Source organism: Cydia pomonella, chromosome 9, assembly GCF_033807575.1.
Source record: "Cydia pomonella isolate Wapato2018A chromosome 9, ilCydPomo1, whole genome shotgun sequence".
Classification (NCBI taxonomy): domain Eukaryota; kingdom Metazoa; phylum Arthropoda; class Insecta; order Lepidoptera; family Tortricidae; genus Cydia; species Cydia pomonella.
This window is the reverse complement of record NC_084711.1, coordinates 12218068-12242118: the sequence shown is the minus strand read 5'-3', so window position 1 is coordinate 12242118 and position 24051 is coordinate 12218068. Positions and strand designations below refer to the sequence as shown.

At 36.2% G+C, this 24051-nt stretch overlaps 2 protein-coding genes across 2 annotated transcripts in view; one reads left to right on the top strand and one right to left on the bottom strand.

The window, feature by feature from the left end:
• Positions 1–2392: 2392 nt before the first annotated feature.
• LOC133521406 (TAR DNA-binding protein 43-like) lies at positions 2393–8388 on the bottom strand. Its single transcript, XM_061856354.1, has one exon. It carries the CDS (start codon positions 8185–8187, stop codon positions 6952–6954), a length of 1236 nt encoding a protein of 411 aa, XP_061712338.1. The 5' UTR covers positions 8188–8388; the 3' UTR covers positions 2393–6951.
• A 398-nt stretch (positions 8389–8786) lies between these two features.
• Positions 8787–24051, top strand: part of LOC133521397 (uncharacterized) — a 50875-nt gene continuing 35610 nt past the window's right edge. The window contains exons 1-9 of the mRNA XM_061856339.1: positions 8787–10140; positions 10488–10627; positions 11313–11470; positions 12524–12751; positions 17462–17588; positions 19379–19635; positions 20553–20684; positions 22865–22974; positions 23641–23800. Coding sequence (XP_061712323.1) covers positions 9087–10140; positions 10488–10627; positions 11313–11470; positions 12524–12751; positions 17462–17588; positions 19379–19635; positions 20553–20684; positions 22865–22974; positions 23641–23800 — 2366 coding nt within the window. The 5' untranslated portion in view covers positions 8787–9086. The remainder of the gene's footprint in view (positions 10141–10487; positions 10628–11312; positions 11471–12523; positions 12752–17461; positions 17589–19378; positions 19636–20552; positions 20685–22864; positions 22975–23640; positions 23801–24051) is intronic.

Sequence of the window (24051 nt, the reverse complement as noted above, 5' to 3'; positions counted from 1 at the left end):
TAGTTTTGAAAGACCTTTCCAACGATACCCCACACTCTAGGGTTGAAACGAAAAAAAAATTCACCCCCACTTTACGTGTAGGGGAAATTTTTTTAGATTTTATTGTACGACTTTGTCGGCTTTATTAATTTATATATCCATGCCAAATTTCAGCTTTCTAGCACTAACGACCACGGAGCAAAGCCTCGGACAGACAGACAGACAGACAGACGGACATGGCGAAACTATAAGGGTGCCGTTTTAAGCCATTTGGCTACGGAACCCTAAAAATGGCCTTAAGTTTGCTTAAAAGAGTTGAGAAGTACCCTCAATTCCTCATGGAATCCATCATCAAAACTCAAGCTTGACAAAAATGTACCTTGAAAACCTAACTGCTTCCCAAACATGCGAAGAGAACAAATTGCCAAACGTGAACTATGCGGCGTTGAAGAGTTCCTTTCTGTTCATTATCAGCAGTCCCACTTCATCAAATGTCACTTCTACAAATGGAAATGCTTGATTTGATGATGAAAATACTAAGATCACTATATATTAAAAACATAATATATATATATTATATATATATATATATATATATATATATATATATATATATATATATATATATATATATATATATATGCTTTTAATATTCGAGGAGTTCCCTCGATGTATCATGGACCCCATCGTTAGAACTCACAACTTGACAAAAAATTGTCTTAAAAATCTAATTTGCGTCACAAACACAGCGAAGAGGACAAATCGCCAAACCTGAACTATGCGTCGTTGAAGAGGTCCATTCTGATCATCAAATGTCACTTTTTAGGCTTCCGTAGCCAAATGGCAAAAAACGGAACCCTTATAGATTCGTCATGTCCGTCTGTGTGTCCGATTATGTCACCGCCACTTTTTTCCGAAACTATAAGAGCTATACTGTTCAAACTTGGTAAGTAGATGTATTCTATGAACCGCATTAGGATGTTTACACAAAAATAGAAAAAAAAAACAATAAATTTTGGGGGTTCCCCATACTTAGAACTGAAACTCAAAAAATCTTTTTCCAAAGTGAAAAAAATTGTGCCCCCCCCCCTGTAACTTCTAAAATAACAGAATGAAAAATCTAAAAAAAATATATATATTATATACATTACCATGCAAACTTCCACCGAAAATTGGTTTGAACGAGAACACACATTTTACCACTTTGGAAGTGTCTCTCGCGGAAACTATTCAGTTTAGAAAAAAAAATGATATTAGAAACCTCAATATCATTTTTGAAGACCTATCCGGAGATATCCCACACGTATGGGTTTGATGAAAAAAAAAAATATTTTTATTTTATGACTTATTAAAAAAACTACTTACTAGATCTCGTTCAAACCAATTTTCGGTGGAAGTTTGCATGGTAATGTATATCATATATATTTTTTAGTTTTTTCATTCTGTTATTTTAGAAGTTACAGGGGGGGGGGGGGGGGGGCACATTATTTCACTTTGGAAGTGTCTCTCGCGCAAACTATTCAGTTTAGAAAAAAATTATATTAGGAACCTAAATATCATTTTTGAAGACCTATCCATAGATACCCCACACGTATGGGTTTGATGAAAAAAAAAATTTTTTTTTTAATTTTATGACGTATTAAAAAAACTACTCACTAGATCTCGTTCAAACCAATTTTCGGTGGAAGTTTGCATGGTAATGTATATCATATATATTTTTTAGTTTTTTCATTCTGTTATTTTAGAAGTTACGGGGGGGGGGGGGGGGGGACACACATTTTACCACTTTGGAAGTGTCTCTCGCGCAAACTATTCATTTTAGAAAAAAATGATATTAGAAACCTCAATATCATTTTTGAAGACCTATCCATAGATACCCCACACGTATGGGTTTGATGAAAAAAGATTTTTTGAGTTTCAGTTCTAAGTATGGGGAACCCCCAAAATTTATTGTTTTTTTTTCTATTTTTGTGTGAACATCTTAATGCGGTTCATAGAATACATCCACTTACTAAGTTTGAACAGTATAGCTCTTATAGTTTCGGAAAAAAGTGGCTGTGACATAATCGGACAGACAGACGGACATGACGAATCTATAAGGGTTCCGTTTTTTGCCATTTGGCTACGGAACCCTAAAAATACCGATTTCGTTCCCATACAAAAAATACCGGTTTCCGATCCCTGATCCCATCATCAAAACTGAGTTTTGGCAAAAACGGGACCAATCTGTATATATATAGTTTCAAGCAAAAATATAATTTTCAAAATCGGTTTAGAAATGACGGAGTTATGAAGTAACAAAAAAGGTACACACCGCATTTATAATCTCCTCCTTTTGAAATCTTGAAGCCGGAAAGAGGACATAATGCGTCTGGATATTATTGGGTATGCAATCGAAAGGAAAACAATAGTGTAACGCTAAATAAATTTTATTTCATTTATTAGTGTCCATGGAGTCATTATTCACACATTTAAATTACAATGTAAAATATATAAATAAAGTCGAATCTTGTAGCAATCACATAATTATGTTAAATAGTATGTAATCTAAGTATCACGCGGCAGCAAAGTACGACATTCAAAGGTGCATAAATTTCATTTATGAATAGGTAGCGACATAATCTAGGGTGTGACAATACGTAACTAAAATGGGAGAAGGTAGGGTTTGGTACCTACCACTTTACAAGATATTTTCATAACTCATGATAGGTATATATTGTGGTAATAAATGGGTACATTTTTCTAAGTCGAATTCATAATACATCGGCGGTACCTACATGACCAGACGACTTCCTGTTGCTGGTTAAAATTGACTGCCTGAACTTTTACGTATGATCATTGCCACCATAAAGGAGGGACCCGATGGAGGGCATGTTTGAATGTAACCAGTCCTAGGTATATATTTATATATTGATTTACATCTGGGAGAGAATCGGTCTATAATTAGCCACTTTATGGAACTGTATTGAATGTCTAAAAAACACTGACTATAAGAAAATATTAAGCATTTTGGTACTTTCATCATTATCATAATAAACTTTAGTTCTAACAGGTTTTGTTAAGGTCAATCCAGACTGGACAAATTTTTCGGCAATTCTGACAATTTAATCAAGTTGTGTGGACGCAAAAATGAAATTGATGATGAATTGGCTCCCGATTCCACTGCCAGTGAAATTGTGGTAGTGTCCAGCGTCGCATTTTTTTTGTGAACAACTTGTCAATTTGATCATCCCATCTGAACGAGCCTTAATGATTGTTTTTAAAACGACAAAGTTTCAAGTATGCTCAAAAATCTCAACAGACAGTTGACTGTTACAGTAGTCGGAATTTCTGGAACAAAATTGATTCCTTCTATTGTTTAATAGGCTTTATAGCACCTTTATTACCTAAATATTGTAAGACGATGAACAAATAGAAAAACAGTTTGCTGAATAGTTACCTACGTAAAACTTCATTCTGATGTAGGTATTGCGAATATTTATTTACAAGTCTTGCTTATGCATAGGTACTATTTTATATATGGGTGTGTTTTCGAGTCCTACTTTATGGAACTAAAGTGGAGTTGTAGGAATGGCAAAAAATTACACCTTCAAGTTCCGTTTAGTTAGATTCGGAAAATTCAGAATACTTCAGAACGCCGGGTAAATATAAAAATCACCCTTAATTTCATCGGCTTAAGAGTCTATTTTTGTAATTACCCGTCAACTTTCAGGATTATAGCAATTACCCGAATAGATCTTTTATCACTCTTTAAAGAACGAACCATCGTTATACAGCTAACTGACCAGATATGAGCGCCTACCGCGAAACACGAAATTTCGTTATCTGCCTCTCTATCACTATTGCAATATTCGAACGATAGAGAGGCAGATAACGAAATTTCGATTTTCGTATTTCCCGGTAGGCCCTATGGTCTAAAATGGTCAGTCGCGTGTGTTGCTGTTAGAACATAGTGACACTACCATAAGTTTTTGATTTTAGGAATGCACTTGATAAGTGCCTGTAACCTTAACCAAGGACAGTGGCGGAGTAAAAGATTTTTTATCGTAAGTACAAAGATATTTTTTTATCAAGAATTACTTTATTTGTTATGAGTAGGCACCGAATAAAAATTTACAAGAATTCGTTTCCGAACTTGAAGCTAACACTAAAAGGCAAACTGGAGCTGGTAAAATACCTATTAATCCCTCACTGTTACAATTTACAAATATGTAGTACCAAATTCATATAATATTAAACCTACCTATAGATTGCTCCATTTTCGTAAGAAGCATTCTTGAAAAAAAAAAAACAATATTGATTTTAATAAGTTCAATTGACTTGTTGTAGAATGGGTTTAGGTTTGTTTCATTGGTCACAATAATATTATATTACATACATTGTTATGTACTACCAGTAACACGACATAATATTCTTACACTTACACCGACATGCATAAATTAGAACCAAAACAACAAACGGTCAAATAAGTTAATAAAACAAACAAAACCAAGCAAAAACATACCTACCTATCCACGAAATCAACTCTGAAGGGGAAACAAAAACCTAGATATTGCTATTGTATTATCATCAATACCAAGATAGAGGCAAATATCATGTGGTCACGTTGATATTTAATACTAACGATGACGCAAAACAGATAATTTTATGACTTTCTCTTGTACTAAAATATAAAATAAAATTATATACCTAGCAGAATTTCACCTAGCCTTCAAACAATCTAGCTTAATCCGGGTGTATATCTACAAAGGTAACGTGATTATGTATTTAAAAACTGTAATTTTCAGGCAAGGATAATGAAAAAACCTACCTATTGAATTGAAAAAAAAAAAACAGGACACAAATAATTTGTGCTAATCTAGAAACTTTTGCTCTAGTTTATATAACTTTGTTATTATCGAGATATTTACTCAATTGTTAAATTAGAATATCTGTGACGGGATCTGAATGCCTACTAGATAAAGTACTAGTAAAGAGGCATTTAATTGAACTCAGAACATAGTTAATGATTTAAAAACACATTTGAGTATTTCTTATGATGGTTTGATACGCTAGGATGGTCTCTTGGTATAATTATGTACACATTTCTCTATTACTAAATTAATCAATTTAGTGTCTGGTTTTAGATTGTATACATTATTACAATCCTAGTGATTTAAATATTCAAAAGAGACAATGTTGTAGGTTTTGCAATGGAGGTATGTTAGTTTGACGACTGTACTGTCTGTACCGCCTTCATGCGAGTGAACATGCTTACGTAATACAAGTGATGGGCATGAGGATTTGATAATACCTACCCAAATGTGGTAGCACACATAAGTCCTGTCAACATTTCCATTATTTTTGGTAACAGCTAGGTACTGCTATGGTGCGTGATGGGGCTCATTGACGTAGCAGATAATATAGTAGTGATCTATAGAAGCTGCTTGTACGAGTATCCTTATCACAAAGATTCTATTTAAAGTAACACTTGGTTTTAGAATTTACGACATTCATTTGTTTATAGTTTTACAGTCTTGAAATTTGTACAAGCATCCTTCCATTTTGTCCTAACATTATAATATACAGTTGCAATAAAACTTGGATTATTCTAGTTTCTCAGTTAACATTTACCCATTCAATACAACAATCCCACATTGCTTTATCACAAAAATACTCAAACCATTATTATTTTGTAAAAAATAGACAATCTGATCTAATTACCACATCCACTTCAGGAAGCGTTCATAATAATTTAATAAACAACATTATTTGATAAACAATGATAACAATTTAATAGATTTCTATTTTTTATATGTATGAACTCTCAACAGTCTGTTGTTAATGATTACTCCTACCTATTAATGTACAAAAGCACAGGTAACATCTAACTGTATTGCAGTTACAAAATAAATGAAGATACAAATCTAAATTGAGTTTTACTTGGATTTATTATACCAAACTAATTAATTTTAAAATTGCATCTGCTTAAAGAGTAGCCAATATAATACACAATAGGATGAAATACGAAAGCAAATATAAGTATAATAAACATGATAGAAGGTATGATGTTTATTAAGTTCTGTAGAGTTAAACATATGCCGCCAGCAAGGGCATTAACATAAAAACTTATTAGATAGTAAAATGAAATTGGTAATGCCTATGTTAGAATTATCGAAGACTAGTTAGATGATGGGTTAGTTGAACAAAAGTAAAAGTGAATGGAGTGAACACTTATTCGTTGTCCAGATTAGTATTGAGTTAGGGCTTGGCTATGCCTTTAAGGATCCATAAAGCTTCAAATAAGGTTTTTCCACAAAGAAGACTTATTTTGTCAAGTTGTACCTTTAAGACATGGCCAAGATCTAATTCACATTACTACTCTAGGTAACGTCATTCACTAGACAATACAGGTGTATAAGGTGTATTAACCAATCAAGCTCACATATGTCACAGCATATTGAAAAAGTTATAATATGCCATTAAGACTAGCACTTTTTCAGTTACTGTGCAATTGCAAATTTAGCATCAAGTGAAGAAAACAATCAGTAAGTGCTAATCATCCATTCTAAACATTCTAATGAAGTCTTATAGCTTCATTAGTCAATCCAAATACACACCATGAATCTTACATTACATGTGGATTCATTATATTAAATAGACTAATGGCCAGCACTAACCTTTGTCCAACTTCAGTATGAAAATATGTTTTAAAGGATATATGTAATTAGCAATATTGATAGTATATCTGTTGATGACATTTACCATGTGTTGGACCTATGACAAAGAGGTATTGAATTATATTACGGATTTGAAGAAACTCAACAAAACACAAGCCATTTCATTAGAAATAAATAACATTAGTAGCAAACAATGACAATACAAACAAACCATCTCTCAGCAACAGACTAAAACCCGTTATACCAATGACAATTATCTAAATGTTGCTACAATCACAGAGATTATCATGAGCTTGTCAAATCATACATTGGATCAAACTGAGTGGCCCTGGGACTGGTGCCGCTGTCCCCACTGACTAGAAGGTCCCTGAGCTGAGTTACCTTGCTGCATCCATGAGAGGAAGTTGGGTGGAGCTGGTGGTGCTGAGGACCCCGGACCAGCAAAAGCACCTTGATCAGACCCTCCTGAGGGTATGTTGTTGATAAGGCCCCAACCTGCTGCCTGGTTGAGTGCTGCTGCTACCAATGCTTGGTTTACGGGGAGTCCACTCATACCAAGCGGCATGCTTCCTCCTTGCCCCTGCCCACCTCCTCCAGCTACTCCAGTCTGCCCATGTTGACCAGACATTCCAAGTGCTTGCATGTTCACCATATCCATGCTTCGGTTGCTCCAAGAGTTGTTGTTTGATGCTGAGTGCATATGGCCTTCATCATAGTTTCTACTTGGCAAGTTCCGCTGGTTGGAGCCACTCTTGTTTTGCTTAGGAGACGCATTAGACACATTCACTGACACACCTTTTATTATATGATCTTGACCACACAAACTTTGTGCTACTTCTGGATCCAAAAATGTAATGAAACTAAACGCTCTAAATGGCTTTGGAATAAAAACATCTGTAACTTCTCCAAACTGAGAAAAATACTCTCTTAAGTCATTAGCTGTTAATTCTTCAGTGCAGCGGCCGACAAACACTTTACAGGGCATAGAGTTGACTGAGCCCTCCTTGGAGTTTGGTATTCGAACATCACACCAGCGACCATCAATCATGTGCCTCTGAGCCAAGACTCTCATTTGCGAAGTGTAAGAAGCAAATCTAATAAAGGCGAAACCCTTAGACATTCCTGTCTTTGCATCTCTTTTCAATTGCGCCATCAGGACTTCTCCAAATTTCTCAAAATACTCTCTCACAGTTTGCTCAGTTGCTTTCCATGGCAGCCCTAATACTATTAAATCAGAGCATAAGTTATCATTTCTCTTGTTCTTGACTGATGAGGTTTCGGAGCTTTCTCCCGATTTCCTTTTGTTTTCTTTAGGAAAGCTGCAAATATACAAGTGATTACCCCATCCTTCAGGAGGAGGGTAAAGCCTGCCATCTCTTAATCTTATACCTCGGTTGTTTTTCGTTTCCGGATGGCGATACTTGAGGCCGCAGCAACCGGGAAATTGCGCGGATACAGTTGTTAACATCAACGTTCCATCTTCTTCGATTGGTAGTTCTATGGGTTCTTCATTTTCATCTTCGGCCACGGGTAAGTACTCGAAGGACATTATATCTTATTCATGAACAAAATTATTGGTAAAAATAAACTTTTAAATATGGATATTATACTTATCACTATACAAATGTACAAGTTTTAAATTCCTAAATATATAAATAATCACATTTATATTTAATTAAACGTCACCTACGGGTTCAGAACCCATTGCAGGTTGAAAACATAGTTTGACGTAACAAATTTGATCTATTTTTGAGGTGCAAGTAAGGAAAAATTGACAAGAAATACAGATCAAGAATAGTTAAGCGAAGTATAATTTGCCATAGACAAGCGACGATGACCGTAAGTCCATAACTTTCGAAAGATGACATTTCATATGCAAATGTAGCAAGCAGAAAAAAACAAATCATGCCAAATTCGCGTCGTGGTTCGATCATGTTAAATTGTTGAGCAAGCAATTGTGTATCTCTTTCTTTATGACGCGAACGAAAGTGACGCCGCCATGCAATGCAATGCAACGTGAAGTGAAATATAATAGTTGTATCATTCTGCGGTGTTACAAGGTGCTACAGACATTTGAAATTAAATAGAATTGCTTGTCTATGAATATAATACATGTAAATTTTGAGACGTTTGTCCAATCGAAAAACACCTTCATCGTCTATAAACCCAATAAATGTGAATTAGTCCATGTATTGTTTAAATAATTACAGTTTATATAAATACATACGTTTCAGTGAAGCATACGCTTGAATAAACAATTGGTTATTTTTAATAACAGTCTGTGTATATTCAGGTAGACATTTCGAGACACCTAACCTTAGAGGGTTAGCATTTAAAACTTCGCAATTATTGTTCTCATTCCAGAACGATTATGTTTTATCAAGAATTGTTGATTTAATCTCAATATGTTATTGTTGTAACACTTATATACGGTTAAGTAATATTGCTATGGATGATGAGTGTAAGGAGTACAGAAGAAGTAAACCACAACAAAAGCTGTATAAACCTGGCAGTGGACCGTTGCGGCGATCTGGTAATGGTTTTGATGGAAAAATGGATTCATACGAAATAGAAAACGGGGCCAGAGCTCGTAGTCACTACGGATCTTACAATTCTGTTAACGATTTAGACATAAACTCCAGTGGCAGGGAGCACATAAACCGCCATAAGAAGCCTGAACAACAACTGTACGTGCCTAAGTCCAGCGAGTCGGAATATGATATGGACCGACAGACCAAGGCGCCAATACGGGGTGACAATAATTCTAGTCAGTATATGAATAGAAGAATGTCAAATAAACATGACAATAAGCATGGCTTCAATGGTTCATCAGGGTCTAGGGGAGGCTCCAGAAGAGATAGATCATATGCAGAGTATCAAAACAAAGACAGTACAAATAATGATATTAATTATAATAGGCATTATAGACAGGTCTCTGAACCTAGGGCCCAGTCACCAACACATTCAGCCCATGAGGTGAAAAATGTTGACAGAAACAGGGATAGTAGAAGTATGGAGGCTTCTGCAGGGCGGCAACTATCGGGTTCCGGGGCTAAACCACCTACAGGCAGGCGCAATTCGGCAGGATATGCTACTGACTCATCCCGCCCCAAGTACATGGTAAACTTAGACAACATACCACCAAGGTTTAGGAAAAAGTTTTTAGAACAGTCTGGTCATCATAGTTTTGATAGTATGGATCAAAAAAATAAGCAATTTTCTAATTATTCTGGACAATCTAATTATAATCAGGGTCCATATGCTAACACCAACTCCAGCTGGTCCCAAACCCTGCCTTCAAGAGGCAGGGGGCGCCTCAGAGACAATGATAACTTTGACAGAGAAAAATTCATCAATTCTTATTTGAAGAACTATGAAGTACACAATTCAAGAAGATCAACCCCAAGCAACTCATATTTGAACTTAAGTGAGCAGAGTGCAAGTGATGATCTTAACCTTAATGAGAGGGAAATACGGAACCAGAAAAGCTCTTATGATTATGGTAAGAAATGTTGATTTATAGTAACATAATTTCTGCTATTTCAGATTTTCTGTATAATTTTAGTACACTCTAGATTAACATTTTTACATATACAGTGTAAACTCCATATGACGTCACTCAATATGATGATTCACTACCTATAATGCCAATATTTGTTGGCTATAGTTGGTTTACTTTAGTATTAACTTCTCACTATATAACAAAAACTCTATAGCGTCAAAAAATGTCCGGTCCCTTGGAGTGTCGCTATATAGAGTTTACACTCCACAATTTAAGTTCATTACTTCCTGCGAGAAGAATTTCATTTCAGCTACAATAAAAAATGTTGTCTATAATTTACATTGTAGCACCAAAAAATGGAATTATAAAAGCAAACCATGGAAATTCTGCCTACCATGAAGACAACCAAAAGCATGATTCTGACACACAGGATGATACTGAAGCTATTTCTCACAGCTCATCAAATCTGCTTGACATGACAAACTTGGTAATTATTACTCTCACCATGTCTATTCCTGATTAGGAAACGAGCCTTTAAAGATTGTATACTCAAGAAACTTGTATACCATTGACATATATCTAATGACGGGCCATACGGGCACTAAGACTGGTGCTAGTTCAGTGGTGTCACTTGCATGCATGATGGAAACTCATTAACCAATCGCATTGTGGCATTAGACTGCAGGATTGGCTGTAATTTGTGTGTGTGACACCACTGTACTGGCCCCATTATTATTGCATGTAATGTCCATCCTTAGATATATGCAGTGTTGGGCAAAAATCAATTCGAAAAAGAATAGGAATAAAAACAGAAATTTTATTCTTATTCCAATACAATGGAATAAGAAATACCTATGATTTTTTTTTCTTAAATTGTATTTATTGTGCAATAGTGTAAAAGCAACGTTGTATTTATGGAGTATAATATTGTAGAAATCGTTTGCTGCTAATGCCTTTCTAGAAATAAAACGAGTTGATATAAGATTCATATACTTAATAATCTATGACTTGACGAACTCTTCTGCATTGGGGCTCGTATTCTACTTGCAACCTACTTAATTTTTAATACAATGTACTTGTATGTCAATAAATTCATTACAAATGTGTTGGTATCGATAACCAATAGGTTATTAATTAACCTATTACTTATCAAATTATTAATGAATAACTAGGATTGGACAGAGGAAGTGGAGAAGAATATTAAACTGGACGACATGTGTGACACCTCCACTAGTTTCTCTCAGAACGTACAACCAACCACAGTGCCACAAGAAGTCAAACCTAGTGAGCCAAGAGAGTCCAAGAGAAGGTCCCGAAGAAGAGACAAGAGGTTTGTATTCTTTGGGCAGTCTACAAATGTTGCAAAGCGAAAGTTGTAGTTTTTTTATTATTATTCCATTGAGTTCATTAGATACCATGAATTAATAATGGCTGCTTCTCTAAATACAGTTACTATTCTCTAAAACTAAATTAGTGTTTGTGATCTCATATCCAGAGTACCTAAATAAGAAAAGCTTTGCAAGCACATATTTCATAAAATTACTTTATTGTGGTTTGTATGGTAACCTTGAAGTTTGTATGGATTAAAGGTGATTTTTGTTTGTGTGGTTTTCTATCATGGTTTTATATTTAAAAAAAATATACTGCTGTCATATTTCAAATTTTGAGAAGTTCAGACACCATGTAAAATAAAATATATAAGGCTGAGCATTTAATACAGGGTGTTTATTTAGTCACCTGTAATAATTTCCGGGTAAATATATAGGTGAAGATATTTGACGACCGGTTGGCCTAGTGGGTAGTGATCCTGCCTACGAAGCTGATGGTCCCGGGTTCAAATCCTGGTACGGGCATTTATTCGTGTGATGAGCATGGATATTTGTTCCCGAGTCATGGGTGTTTTCTATGTATTTAAGTATTTATAAATATTTATATATTATATATATCATTGTCTAAGTACCCTCAACACAAGCCTTATTGAGCTTACTGTGGGACTTAGTCAATTTGTGTAATAATGTTCTATAATATTTATTATTTATTTATTTTATTATTTATTATATAGGTCATACTGAGCAACTTCAACTTCTACTGCTGTTTTATACATTTTGGCTATCTGACCTTGACATTTTCTATGGAAGACTAATTTTGTTTTTCGCGATTTCGGGTTGGTCCCATAGTAAGAGTTGCTCAGTATGACCTTTATATTCACCCTTATTGCAGATGACTAAATAAACACCCTGTATAAAAATGCCAACTATTAACATTTTCTATTTTTGAGAAACCAAACTGTTGTATGATGATTTAGTGAAAGTATAATTACATTTTACGAGTTAATATCTGACGCATGATTCAAGATGTTTTAACAATTATTTATTCCTTATAGAAGTTCAAGTAGAGGGCAAAGAAATTCAGAGAAAAAGGCTGAACGAAATAGAAAGGACAGTAACGTGAGCATTCAGCACGATGCCATAACGCCCAGTATAAAGAATCGCGACAGAGAAAGGAGGGATAGTTATAAAAGTAATCGCTCTTCAACTATTGGTAATAGCAGGGATGATTTGGATCATTGGAGATCTCTAAGGTCGTACAGCAGGGAACAGAGTACAGAAGGGTAATTATCTCATTATTAGTGTTTACATTTTTTAATTGTTTGTTGCCGTTGACAAAATCATTCATATCATAATTATACTATTATTAATGTATGGTATATTCATGAAATTTATTTTTTCACCACAACAGCTCCGAAAGGCTCTCTTAGTACTTCAAAAACTGATTTCACTTTCAAGTGTTGATTTTGAATGATAAATATTTAATGAGATTAATCTAAGTTTTATATTTTTTTACAGTATCTTCCTTGCGTTAGTTTGGTGAAAATTTTTTTTTAATTCGGGAGCAAAGATTCGCAACGCTCGAAATTCCACTTTTCGAACCACACGCTCCTGGTTCAATTTGAAATCATTCGCTTGCTCGGATATCAATATTAGCATGAGCCGTTAAACAAAAACTTTGCCCCCTTTGTAAAACAAATAACAGTTAATTACTTTCGAATTATTATTTCTGTTGTATCAAACAATTAGATGCACATTTGATGGGACGCAAGGAATGTCCGCGTCGTGGGGTTGGTAGTAGGTATAACGGGCCTGATAAAGGTCAGATGTCAATGATCCGCTATTTAGACGGTGCCGACAAATCGCACTAAAGGAAAGCTGGACTTTTTTTATATCAAGCATTTTAATTGAAGTGGAAAAATAGTGGAGTGCTGTTATGAACAGGTGATAATAGGCTTTCACAAATTCACCTACACGCCAGTAGTACACCATACAGTACAGTTGTGGAGTTTAACTTGAACAATCAGACCCTTGAGACCCTTGCCGCCAACATCGAAAATCGAAATTTCGTCTATTTGCCTCTCGCTCGAATACGCAGGCTGTTTCTAGCATTACAGTGTGCCGTGTGTCTAAATCAAGTAAATGGAGCAAAGAGCATATAATCACTACGTTTTAAGAGACGGGACTTCCATACTAGCGAGTGGAATCCCTTTGTTTCGCAAATCATTACCAAAATCTACGACAAAGAACTGTCAAAGTACTGTCAAAGAACCATAGTACCAACATAAATAATTTAAATAGTGTAGTACGCTACACGCTTGCGTTTCTTATCGATATCGATAAAAATGGGGAGGCTTGAAATATAGACTCTTGTCTACAAATTTTGTACTCGAAATCAAGTCCACATTTAAGTTGTATGTTATATAGTGGATAGTTCTATGAGTGGACTAATACGTGGTCGAGCTTAATGTGGACTCGATTTTTTTTAGAACACCACTAGGAAGGATCAATGTAGCACTTTTTTTCCCTACTAGGAGGGATCACTTTTTTTCCTCTTTTTGCATACTTCTTAGGTTAAATTATTTAATTTAATTACCATTAATTACATTTATTTATTTATTTGTACCATAATAATTTCCTCATAGGTGATGTGAAAAGCAGTATGTAAAATTATCACGTGTTAGCAAAAATATTTCCACCTATCCAATTTCTTGGTCCAATGTCATTGCGTCTCACTCTGTCATTAATCAAAATGTGAGACGCAATACACATTGGACAAAGAAATTGCATAGGTGGAATACCACCCATAGGCGTTAACACTTGAATCCCTCACTACGCTAGGATTCTATTTTAGAATACCTCGTTACACTCAGAATGTAATTATAAAATCCTTCACAACAAATTTGACCCACTGCCTGCATCTGAAAACATACAGCCTTGGTTATGTACAGTTTATATTTCAAGTGTTTGCTATCTGTTCATGAGAACCGGTCATGGTCCTACTAGGCAGTAACCCTGCCTATGAAGCCGATGGTCCCAGGTTCAAATCCTGGTACGGGCATTTATTTATGTGATGACCATGCATATTTGTTCCTGAGTCATGTGTGTTTTCTATGTATTTATATGTATATATCGTTGTCTAAGTACCCACAACACATGTCTTATTTAGCTTCCTATGGGATTAAGTCAATTTGTGTAATAATGTCGTATAATATTTTTTATTGATCACAAAAAGAGAGATTAATTTACTTACATTTCAGATTAATATATTAAATAATTACTAGATTAAAAAAAATATGTTAAATAATGACCATTAATGCATAGATGATAGATAATTTTCCACTGAAAATCTTCGACGAAATAATTTTGTCATATTGCATGCAAGTTCTCAGGAAATTTCACATATTTTATTTAAGTACTTACACTGATATACAAATAAACATACAGTTATCGATAGTTTTAGTACATCCCTAGTTCACAACTAAAAATAATATAAAATATCAAATTTTCGATGTGTTTAAAGCCTGCTGCACCAAAATAAGGTCAAAAGTATCTAAAGCAATACGTACCGGTCTTTATCCAAGGGAAATTCCGCCATAAAATCCCTTTTTTCGTGATTTTCTCGAGTGGCTCGCTTGCCACATACTTCACACTTAGTAAACCGTTTTCTAGGTGGCATTGTAACAAACTCGTTCTTTACTCTGATCACGGTTCACTATTTTCGATATTTTCACTAAATAATAAAGAAATTGCACGAAATACCCGAACAAAACATTGAAGCCTTCATAACAAACAAAACAATTAGGCTGACAGTTGACTTGATGTAAACTTGACATAATAAATAGCACTGACGTTTTATTTTACTTCGTTGGCAAAGATTTGCGAAACAAGTTCCATACAAATCTTATTTTGTTCCTAGTTGCGTCAGCCTGACTGTCTATTTCGTCCTACTATTATAATACCAAAAAGAGTAGTAGATGAGTATGTTTATATATTTATTCTAAAGTCTGTGCGGAAAGAGAAGAGACGTAGAATTAGGGATTGCAAACCGGATTGATTTTCAATCCGGCCGGATCCGGGCGGATTTTGGCCGTAGTCCGGCCGGATCCGGCCGGACCGGATCCGGTTTGGTATAGGGATATAAAAATTTATTAAATGACATATTTTTCTAGTTTTTTGCGTAATACGTATTCCTAAATCTATAATTTAAAGTTAATAAATAACTTCTTAACAATAAAATAGAACTTGGTATTAAAAAGTGTCACAATGTCAATATCATTTTAAAAACAAAATTTGAAATCGGTAATTTATTATATTTAACCATTCTAAAGTGCTCAAATTTTCGTTTACAACTATAAATTTGATTAGTTTCCAAAGCCTGATGATGGGGTGTGGGGTGGGAATTGGAGCTCCTTGAAAGGACAAGTTTTCGTAACTGTTCTTTGATTGAATTCTTTGTAGAGTCTGTTCGGAAAGAGAAGAGTCGTGGAATGTATTGGGCCCCATACATTCCACGACTCTTCTCTTTCCTCACAAACTCTAACGTTGACATCCATTCTAGCATAGAGAAATAAGAAGTACATAGAGTGCTCACTCCATACATCAGTTTTGGTACCAAAACGCTTATTATTTTCATAGTCGACATCTAGCATCGAGTAGAGTAACTCTCAGTACTACTACTCGACAATAGATATCGCGGCAAACAAAAAGTCTAATGCTCAACGATTTTCCGCTAATATTATAACCAGAGTAACCGGAACTCTATTTTAAACTCCTACGCTTACTATTATTTATTACTTTTAACGAAGATATTTTACTTTTAACCAATAATGATATTAAATGCGCTCTAGTATTATCTTGCTCTAATTTATTTGTCCGAAAAAGTAGTAAACTGTATGACTTAAAAAAATTGTACTTTTTTTTAATTTGTAGAAAAGTATATTGGTCAAATTATAAGGAACAACACACGACACGACGATCTCATGCGAAAAACAATAGAATGTATGATTGAAAACCATCGCGGAAAGGGACTCCCTAAGAAAAGTTACATAGATCAAATAAAGAAAGCATGTACCAGGAGATGAAGGAAATTGCATAAGATTGGATGAAATTGTAAAGAAAAAAGATTCTCTCTTAAATTTTAATAGAAAAGAATCTATATTTTATCATATATATACATATATCGGAGAAAACTAAAGATTATCAATATTATCATATATTCTTCATTCACACATATTGATGAGCCCAACAGTAGTCGGTTAATCTCGTATCACAACATTATGACACGACATTAACCTTCTCTTTAGCATAAATTACAAATGCCTTCCATGGCATCTCCATCCTTTCATTTTTCCTTCTATTACAGTATTTATGTAATCGTCATATCGTGCCACCAACATGAAAGAAGAAGAAATCCTCTTCTGTTCCCAGTCATCGTCATAATAAATATATTTTTATCTTACTAAATTTAAACTTTTTCATTCGCTTTTTGTTCATTTCAACTTCATACTTCGTATCCGTTGCCTTTTCCTCATATGAAACGCACAGCGCGTGCTGTATTTAGTCGTTTTTTTATTATACCGGATCCGGTCCGGATCCGGTGATTTTTACCGGATCCGGTAGCTCCTGAAAAGTGCCGGATCCGGCCGGATTACCGGATCCGCCGGACCGGATTGCAATCCCTACGTAGAATGTATGTATGGATTTTCTTACATTCCACGACTCTTCTCTATCCGATAAGACTGACTACTGTTACGGACATACTTGTTTATCAGACTATAGTTGTCCAGTATCAGATATTTTAACAGGGAATATAAAGCAGTTTTAAATAGTACTATTATTTTAAAAAAAAAGATGGCGGGATGACCTCGACGCTTTTTGCAGCGACTGGCGGGACATGCACCAAACCGAAATGAGTGGTGGAAGAAAAATAGGCTACATAAAAAATAAATGGATCAGCATTCGTCAAGTAATTGTGTTTCGTAAATTCGCAGGAGGATAGTATCCCAATGCAACAGCCGGGACGTGTCGGCGCACCGCGCTCTCAGCCCGAGGGACCACGACGGTTTCCGAGTACCTGCCGCCGTAGCGAAGAACTCTTTATGGTCGTCGAATAATCAGGTAAATGTTAGTATGTATGTTTGTGCGTGTCCAATCTTGGAAGCTGAATTCGACCCACTTCCCGGTTTCCGATTGAGCTGAAATTTTGCATACATATGTAAGTCGGGTGACAATGCAATATTATGGTACCATCAAGCTGATCTGATGACGGAGACAGGAGATGACCTTGGGAACTCTGTGATAAAACAACGTAACCTAATTGTGTTTGGGGTTTTTAAAATTGTTTCGATGAGTATTAGTTGCCTTTGGAAAGAAAAGTACAGTCAGCGATAAAAGCTTGAATCAAAAATGAATTTCTTGCATAAAATTTATGACTTTTACTTGTTGATTCCTTTCTAGTTTTTCATAAATTTGGTAAGTTTGAAGAGCTTCTCATTGTGGCCGGATGAAACACAAAATCCCAATATGGTAAAATAAATGAAGTATGTATTTTTCCGTTAGGTTACGAAAATTCCATGTTTTCGAAACTCAGGGGATGTTTCTTTTAGAACATACATTATATTGTATAAAACAGGAAACTATCTATTCATAAAATTTATAGAGAACTGACGAAAATAAAAAGCTACAACAAACTAATAATCGGCGCAAATACAATTTATTATTCGTCGATTTCTATGTAGTTTCCTAAATGAAAATGTGGTTGTCAGTTTGGGTAGAATATTATACATTTTTCAGTTCAATTTGTTTACTTACGTCATTTTAGATATACCTATAAATATTTACAGATTTTTCGTATTTTTGTAAAAATCTGGTTTTGGTGGAGCTAAAGCTCTATAAGGCAGAGGGAATATATTTCCCACCTGATTTTGAACATTATTTCAAAATGATAGGGTTCAATTTTGCATAATTCCTGCCACCCTTATTCCCTATATCCAGGGTTAATGTGTTTCCTGATGAATTTAAGGGAAATCTAAAAATTTTACAAATGTAATTTAATAGACCGATTAATGGTATCGGTAAATATTTCATGTGCGCTTGATTTGCATATTAACATTCACATTGTAAAAAATCGCGAAGAGCAGACTTCCGGTCGAAGGGTATGACAGTATTTTGGCGGTTCCATATGAATCTGCCGAATCCTACACCGGGGCAGGTGACCCAACAGAAAATTGTGTCGACAAACTTATTTTTAGCTTTTAAGATTATTATTATTGTATATATGTTAATTTGTAAGGTGTATGGGCCTCGGTCGCCTGAAAATAAAGTGATACTTGATTCGATAAAAATATTTTTCAACACACTTGCTCAAAACGGCCTTTTTATTCTACCGATTTTTGGCTCATAATCCTAGATATTAAACATGCGTGCTTTTTCAGTATATTATAACACTCGTGCTTTTTCATTATATTATCCGACTAAGTTAAGAAGGTAACTGATTGCTTATAATATGTATGGAAACGGAGCCTTCTTAAATTGATAGAGTAGATTATACAACGTGGACTCTTGCGGGAGCCGGCGCCCCGCCCGCCGCCGGGGCCCGCCGGCCGCCGGCGGCGGGGCGAGGGGCCACAGCTAGTATGACTGATGCAAGACTTTTTCTAACCGATTTAACAATTAAAATTTGATTAAAATGAAAGTTTCTTTTTTCCTCGCAAGTGTGTTGAAAAACGTCGTATGAAACGCGTGTGCTATGGTCATTACTCACATCGGCTTTCTTAATGCGCGCTCGCTTACGGCTCACGCGCACAATATCGCCTCGTGTGTAATGGCCAACTTAGCACAATGTACTAATGTATTCTCCTAGAACGTCACGGTAATCGTCACTTTACACCGTGGTTGACCTGTTCCAGAAAAAAGTGGCAAACGGCGGGTGGAGCCACGGGCGCACGGGCAGCGCAGAGCGGCGCGCGTCGCCGGAGGGGGGGGAGGGCTGCGCCGGCGGCGGCGGCGGCGGCGGCGGCGGGCGGCGGCGCACCGGCAAGCGCGCGGCCCGGCGGCGCCGCAACGCCGAGAACATCGCGCCGCCCGTGCCCACGCCGCCCGGCGCCACGCCCGCGCCCACCACCACCAACTGGCGGGAGGAGATACTCGAGTCCAAGAAGCACACGTGAGGCTGCCGTCTCTTTTATGCTTACTTTTAACTTTTTATGTTGTTTTTAACGCACAGCGAGCTGCTTCACAACTGCGTGGACACATTACGAATGGAGTTGATTCATTAAGTGGCCATGCAATTTTGCAGCTGGTTGTACATTCCGTGAAGAGTGTAAATTCTAAGGGCCGGTTGGTTAACGCAACTCATAACTATTTAGTTTAGTACTTAAGTAGACACACATTTCTTTGTTCATAACGTAAACACTATAAATAAATGTCGCGGTCTAATGACGCATGCACGCCCTTTCAACATTGGGGGATCAAAGTACGTATGTCAAGTGCTTGAGTACAATGTATTAGTATTACTATACGTTATCGCTAATTGTTATTGACCTTTTGCTGACTGTGACTTTGTGTAAATCAGTTACAGGTAAATATAATATTGCTAATGAATCTGTAAGCTCGCGTTAAGATTCATAAGCTTGAATAAAAACCTCACAAGAGCGAGTTCGACTTGCCCACCGAGGGTTCCGTACTTTTTAGTATTTGTTGTTATAGCGGCAAAAGAAATATATCATCTGTGAAAATTTCAACTGTCTAGCGATCACGGTTTATGAGATACAGCTGGTGACAGACGGGCAGACAGACAGACGGATGGACAGCGGAGTCTTAGTTATAGGGTCCTAAAAATTTAAAAATAAAAAAGTACTTCGTTGAGTTATAAGGAATTTATCGTGGAAGTGTTATATAGAGAAATACTTATCTACGCAGACAAAGACAAAGTCACAGTGATTTTGATAGCCCAGATGGTGCAAGTATCAAGTAAACGTCATAATTTCATAGAAGTTTGTCGCTTAAAATAACCGTCTGGGCTATCAAAATCCCTGCCTTACTTGGTTTGACTAGTAAATTATATGTTTTATTTTGTTACAGAGCACCGGAAAACACGCATCAACGGAACAGGCTAAACAGCGTCATGTCTGACAAATCGATATCGGAAACGTCCTCCTCGCAGCCGGGGCTGTTAATATTGCCGCAAACCTCTCAATTGCCTAAAGACCAATGGTATGTTTTATAAATTTTTTCATAACACTTGCTCGTCAAAGGTGTTATTATACGTATGAGATGTGTTCCGTAATACTTAAATTTCGACCAACTTCTGTAACGTATTTTTTTATCACACTTGCTAGGCGATACTGTCCGTAAGCCCTAAACTTTGAGAGCTTTCGAAGCGCCTCGTTTAGACGACGGGTGACAGGAGGGCTGGCTCATACCTCGCGCAACGCATTGGTATTGCCGTCCAGCGCGGCAATGCCGCCAGCCTTCTAGGCACCTTGCCACAAGGCACCGAGCTGGAGCCAATTTTTTTATTTATAACTTTAGTTGTAGTTTTAGTTTTTAATCTTTTTCCTTTTTTAGCTTTATGTAGTTTAGTTTAAGGTAGTTTTATTTTTATTTTCTTAATACATAATCAATAGTTAGTCGCACAAATAAATATATAAATAGCTGTAGTCATATACCTAATAGATGTATACTTTGACTCAGCACATCGATTTAACAAAAATCTGTCCGCTCCTGCTTGGCTAAAACGGTATAGCCTAAGTTAGTGACACCCCTTAATGTCTGGGTTATATTACTTATATTGTAAACGATATATGTAAATAAGGTGTTTACTTTTAAAGTAATTGTTACGCCTAGTGATAGTAAACAAAACGATTGTATCGATATTCATAGCGATATTAATGATAGTGGTACACAGTAGGTGGTGAACGATGAATCAATAAACACAAAAAAAAAATATTGAAAGTAGTACATTACTACAGAGGCCGGGACGAAAGGGGTCGCCGGTCGAAGACATACAGACGGATACGTCTGAGGCGGGCAACCCCATATTTCCCGCCAAGATATGTATAGTGCTTTTCTCAAACATGCATTGAAATAAATAACAAAAAAATCAAAGTTTTATTTTTAAAGAAATAAAGTAAACAAAACTAAAACTAACGTGTGTATATTACTATTTCGCTATATTTTAACTCGGTTTTAATAGAAAACAGATACTTCATACGTCTATTATCATGTTACTTCAAAAAAGTACGAAAGCACGTTTCTGAACGAACCTTTAGAATTGACACTTGTTTATATTATGCTATAATTATGCTTCACCTGCATTGTGGCCTTAAGCATGGAGTACAATGCCAACAATGTTGAATACTTTTTAGTTTCTGCCAGTTCTTTAAAATATGCCAAAACACGTGTTCTGAGAAACTGCGTGATTTTTTTTTGGTTTTCCAATTTATAAAATTGTCATAAGTAATCATATATTTCGCCTTTGATTTTACCGGCAGCAAGTTCTGTATAGCCAATTCTGCTTCGGCTAATAAAAATTATCAAGTTTCCCGCCAAACCTTTCTTTTTCCATACGGTTAGAGGCACGTTTGAGTAGACATTTTTACCGCTACCAAATATTTAGATGAAATATTAATATTTCAATGTGTATATGTATAGTTAAAAGAAAAAATGATAATAATGTGTTATTTGTTATGTTCATGTGGATTTATTATGTAAATAAAACTGCACTAAGTACATACCAAATCGTTTATTGTTTTTTTTAATACGCTTAGTAGCAGAATGGCATGATGCCTGTGCCACAAATTTATGTGGAATGGAAATAAAAAAGAGGACTTTGCCGGCCTAGGCCTGCAAGATTTATATGAAATTCCATTAACGACCTCTTGTCCTAGGCGCCCCTGAAACGTCATACTTTGCAGCCTATTATAAGGAACATGACATCAATATTTCATTGCATGTTTGAGAAAAATAAATAACGAGAATGGAACATTCCATAGGCCGGTCCTATTTCTGTTTTTACTTGAATTATTTTGGCGGTCCTCATATTGGAACGAATCTGCACGCTGGTCCGGTATTCGGGCGAGTGATCGCTACATACATGCATAGCGCTGTCTCGCTCATACCCCGGAGCGGCGTGCGAATCTGCATCAGTGAGCTAACCACATTTAACTCATTCACTGCCAGCGTGAGTATCGTGCTACGTTCGCATGTAATTTACATATTTTTTCCGCTTTGTAGCGAAAATCGCATATGAACTGAGAACGCGCCTAGCGGGTCGTTGGCAGTGTATGTGTTAAGAGTCAATAAATCGATGGCTATAATTAGTAGATGTGGAATGTTTCGACTTAAGGCCAATAAGGCTTGTAAAATAATAATAAACATATAATTTGTTTCAGTCGTGGTGGCTCGGTTGAAAATCAGAAAACCCTGTATGATTATCATAATCCATCCAAACCAATTATAGTACAAACTAGTCCAACACAAATGAATTCAAGAATGGAAAGAGGTAAGTGTGTGAATTAAAATAATGCATGAGTGTGGAAATCAAAAATATTTTATAATGTTTATTTTTACAACCCCTTTATATTCACATAAAAACAGTTTTAACAGATTCCAGATGTTATAAGTTATAAGGCATTGTTATTTAAAAGTGTGTTGATTGTTTTTTCGAAAAACCGTTAACTTTTGGGTTATTTCTACTCAGAATCATGAGGCATATCGATTTAAAAAGCAAAAAAAGTATCCTAAACATTTTAGCTTTTTTACGCATTTTTACTCGATTTTTACAGGTATTTTCATTCACTTATTCATTCCATTCGTGCCATCTCTTGTGAATCGACCTGCACATAAACCCATTTATTAAGGCTTTTAAATAACGTAAAATTTATGTTTCATGATTTTTTTACATACATTTTGGCCCAACCGTGGGTGATGTGAAGCCACAGGCCGCGCGCTTTTTGAATGGGCCGTTTATACCCGCGGTGCGCGCGTCACTTTTAATTTCACAATTTGGTAGTTCCTCGGTTATAATAGTCGGCAGGTTTATTAGAAACATTTGAATCTCACGAGAAGTAGAATCGATTGAAAATGTCCAAAATATTCATGCCTGAAGCTTATTATCAATTAATTTCAATGTACCGGATTGTATTTTGATGCAAATTGTTCTCCGAAGGGGTGTCAGAGTGCGGAGGCAGGCCGAGCCCGGGCGACGCGCGCGGCGCGCGGCACCGCGAGCTGCTGCAGCAGGTGGACCGCGCCGACGCCGTGCTGCACGCGCACGCGCTGCTCGGGCCCGTGGCGCTCGACCACTGGCACGACGTCGCCGGGACTAGGTACTGCCCGCTGTTCTTCTACTCCTATCAAAACTAACTGAGAAAGATGCCACGACTGTGACTGCGACTGCCGGCTTTTATGATTTACGACTTTGCAAGCACGTTGAATTTGGCCCCACAATAGTTGTAATATATTACTTAATACACATCCATCTTATTATGTATTACTTTAGTCGAAGTAATTTGACCTTTCAGCTTAAATATCAGCGTCGGTGGCCGAAGAATACGCGACTCGGAACAGTTGCGAGCGT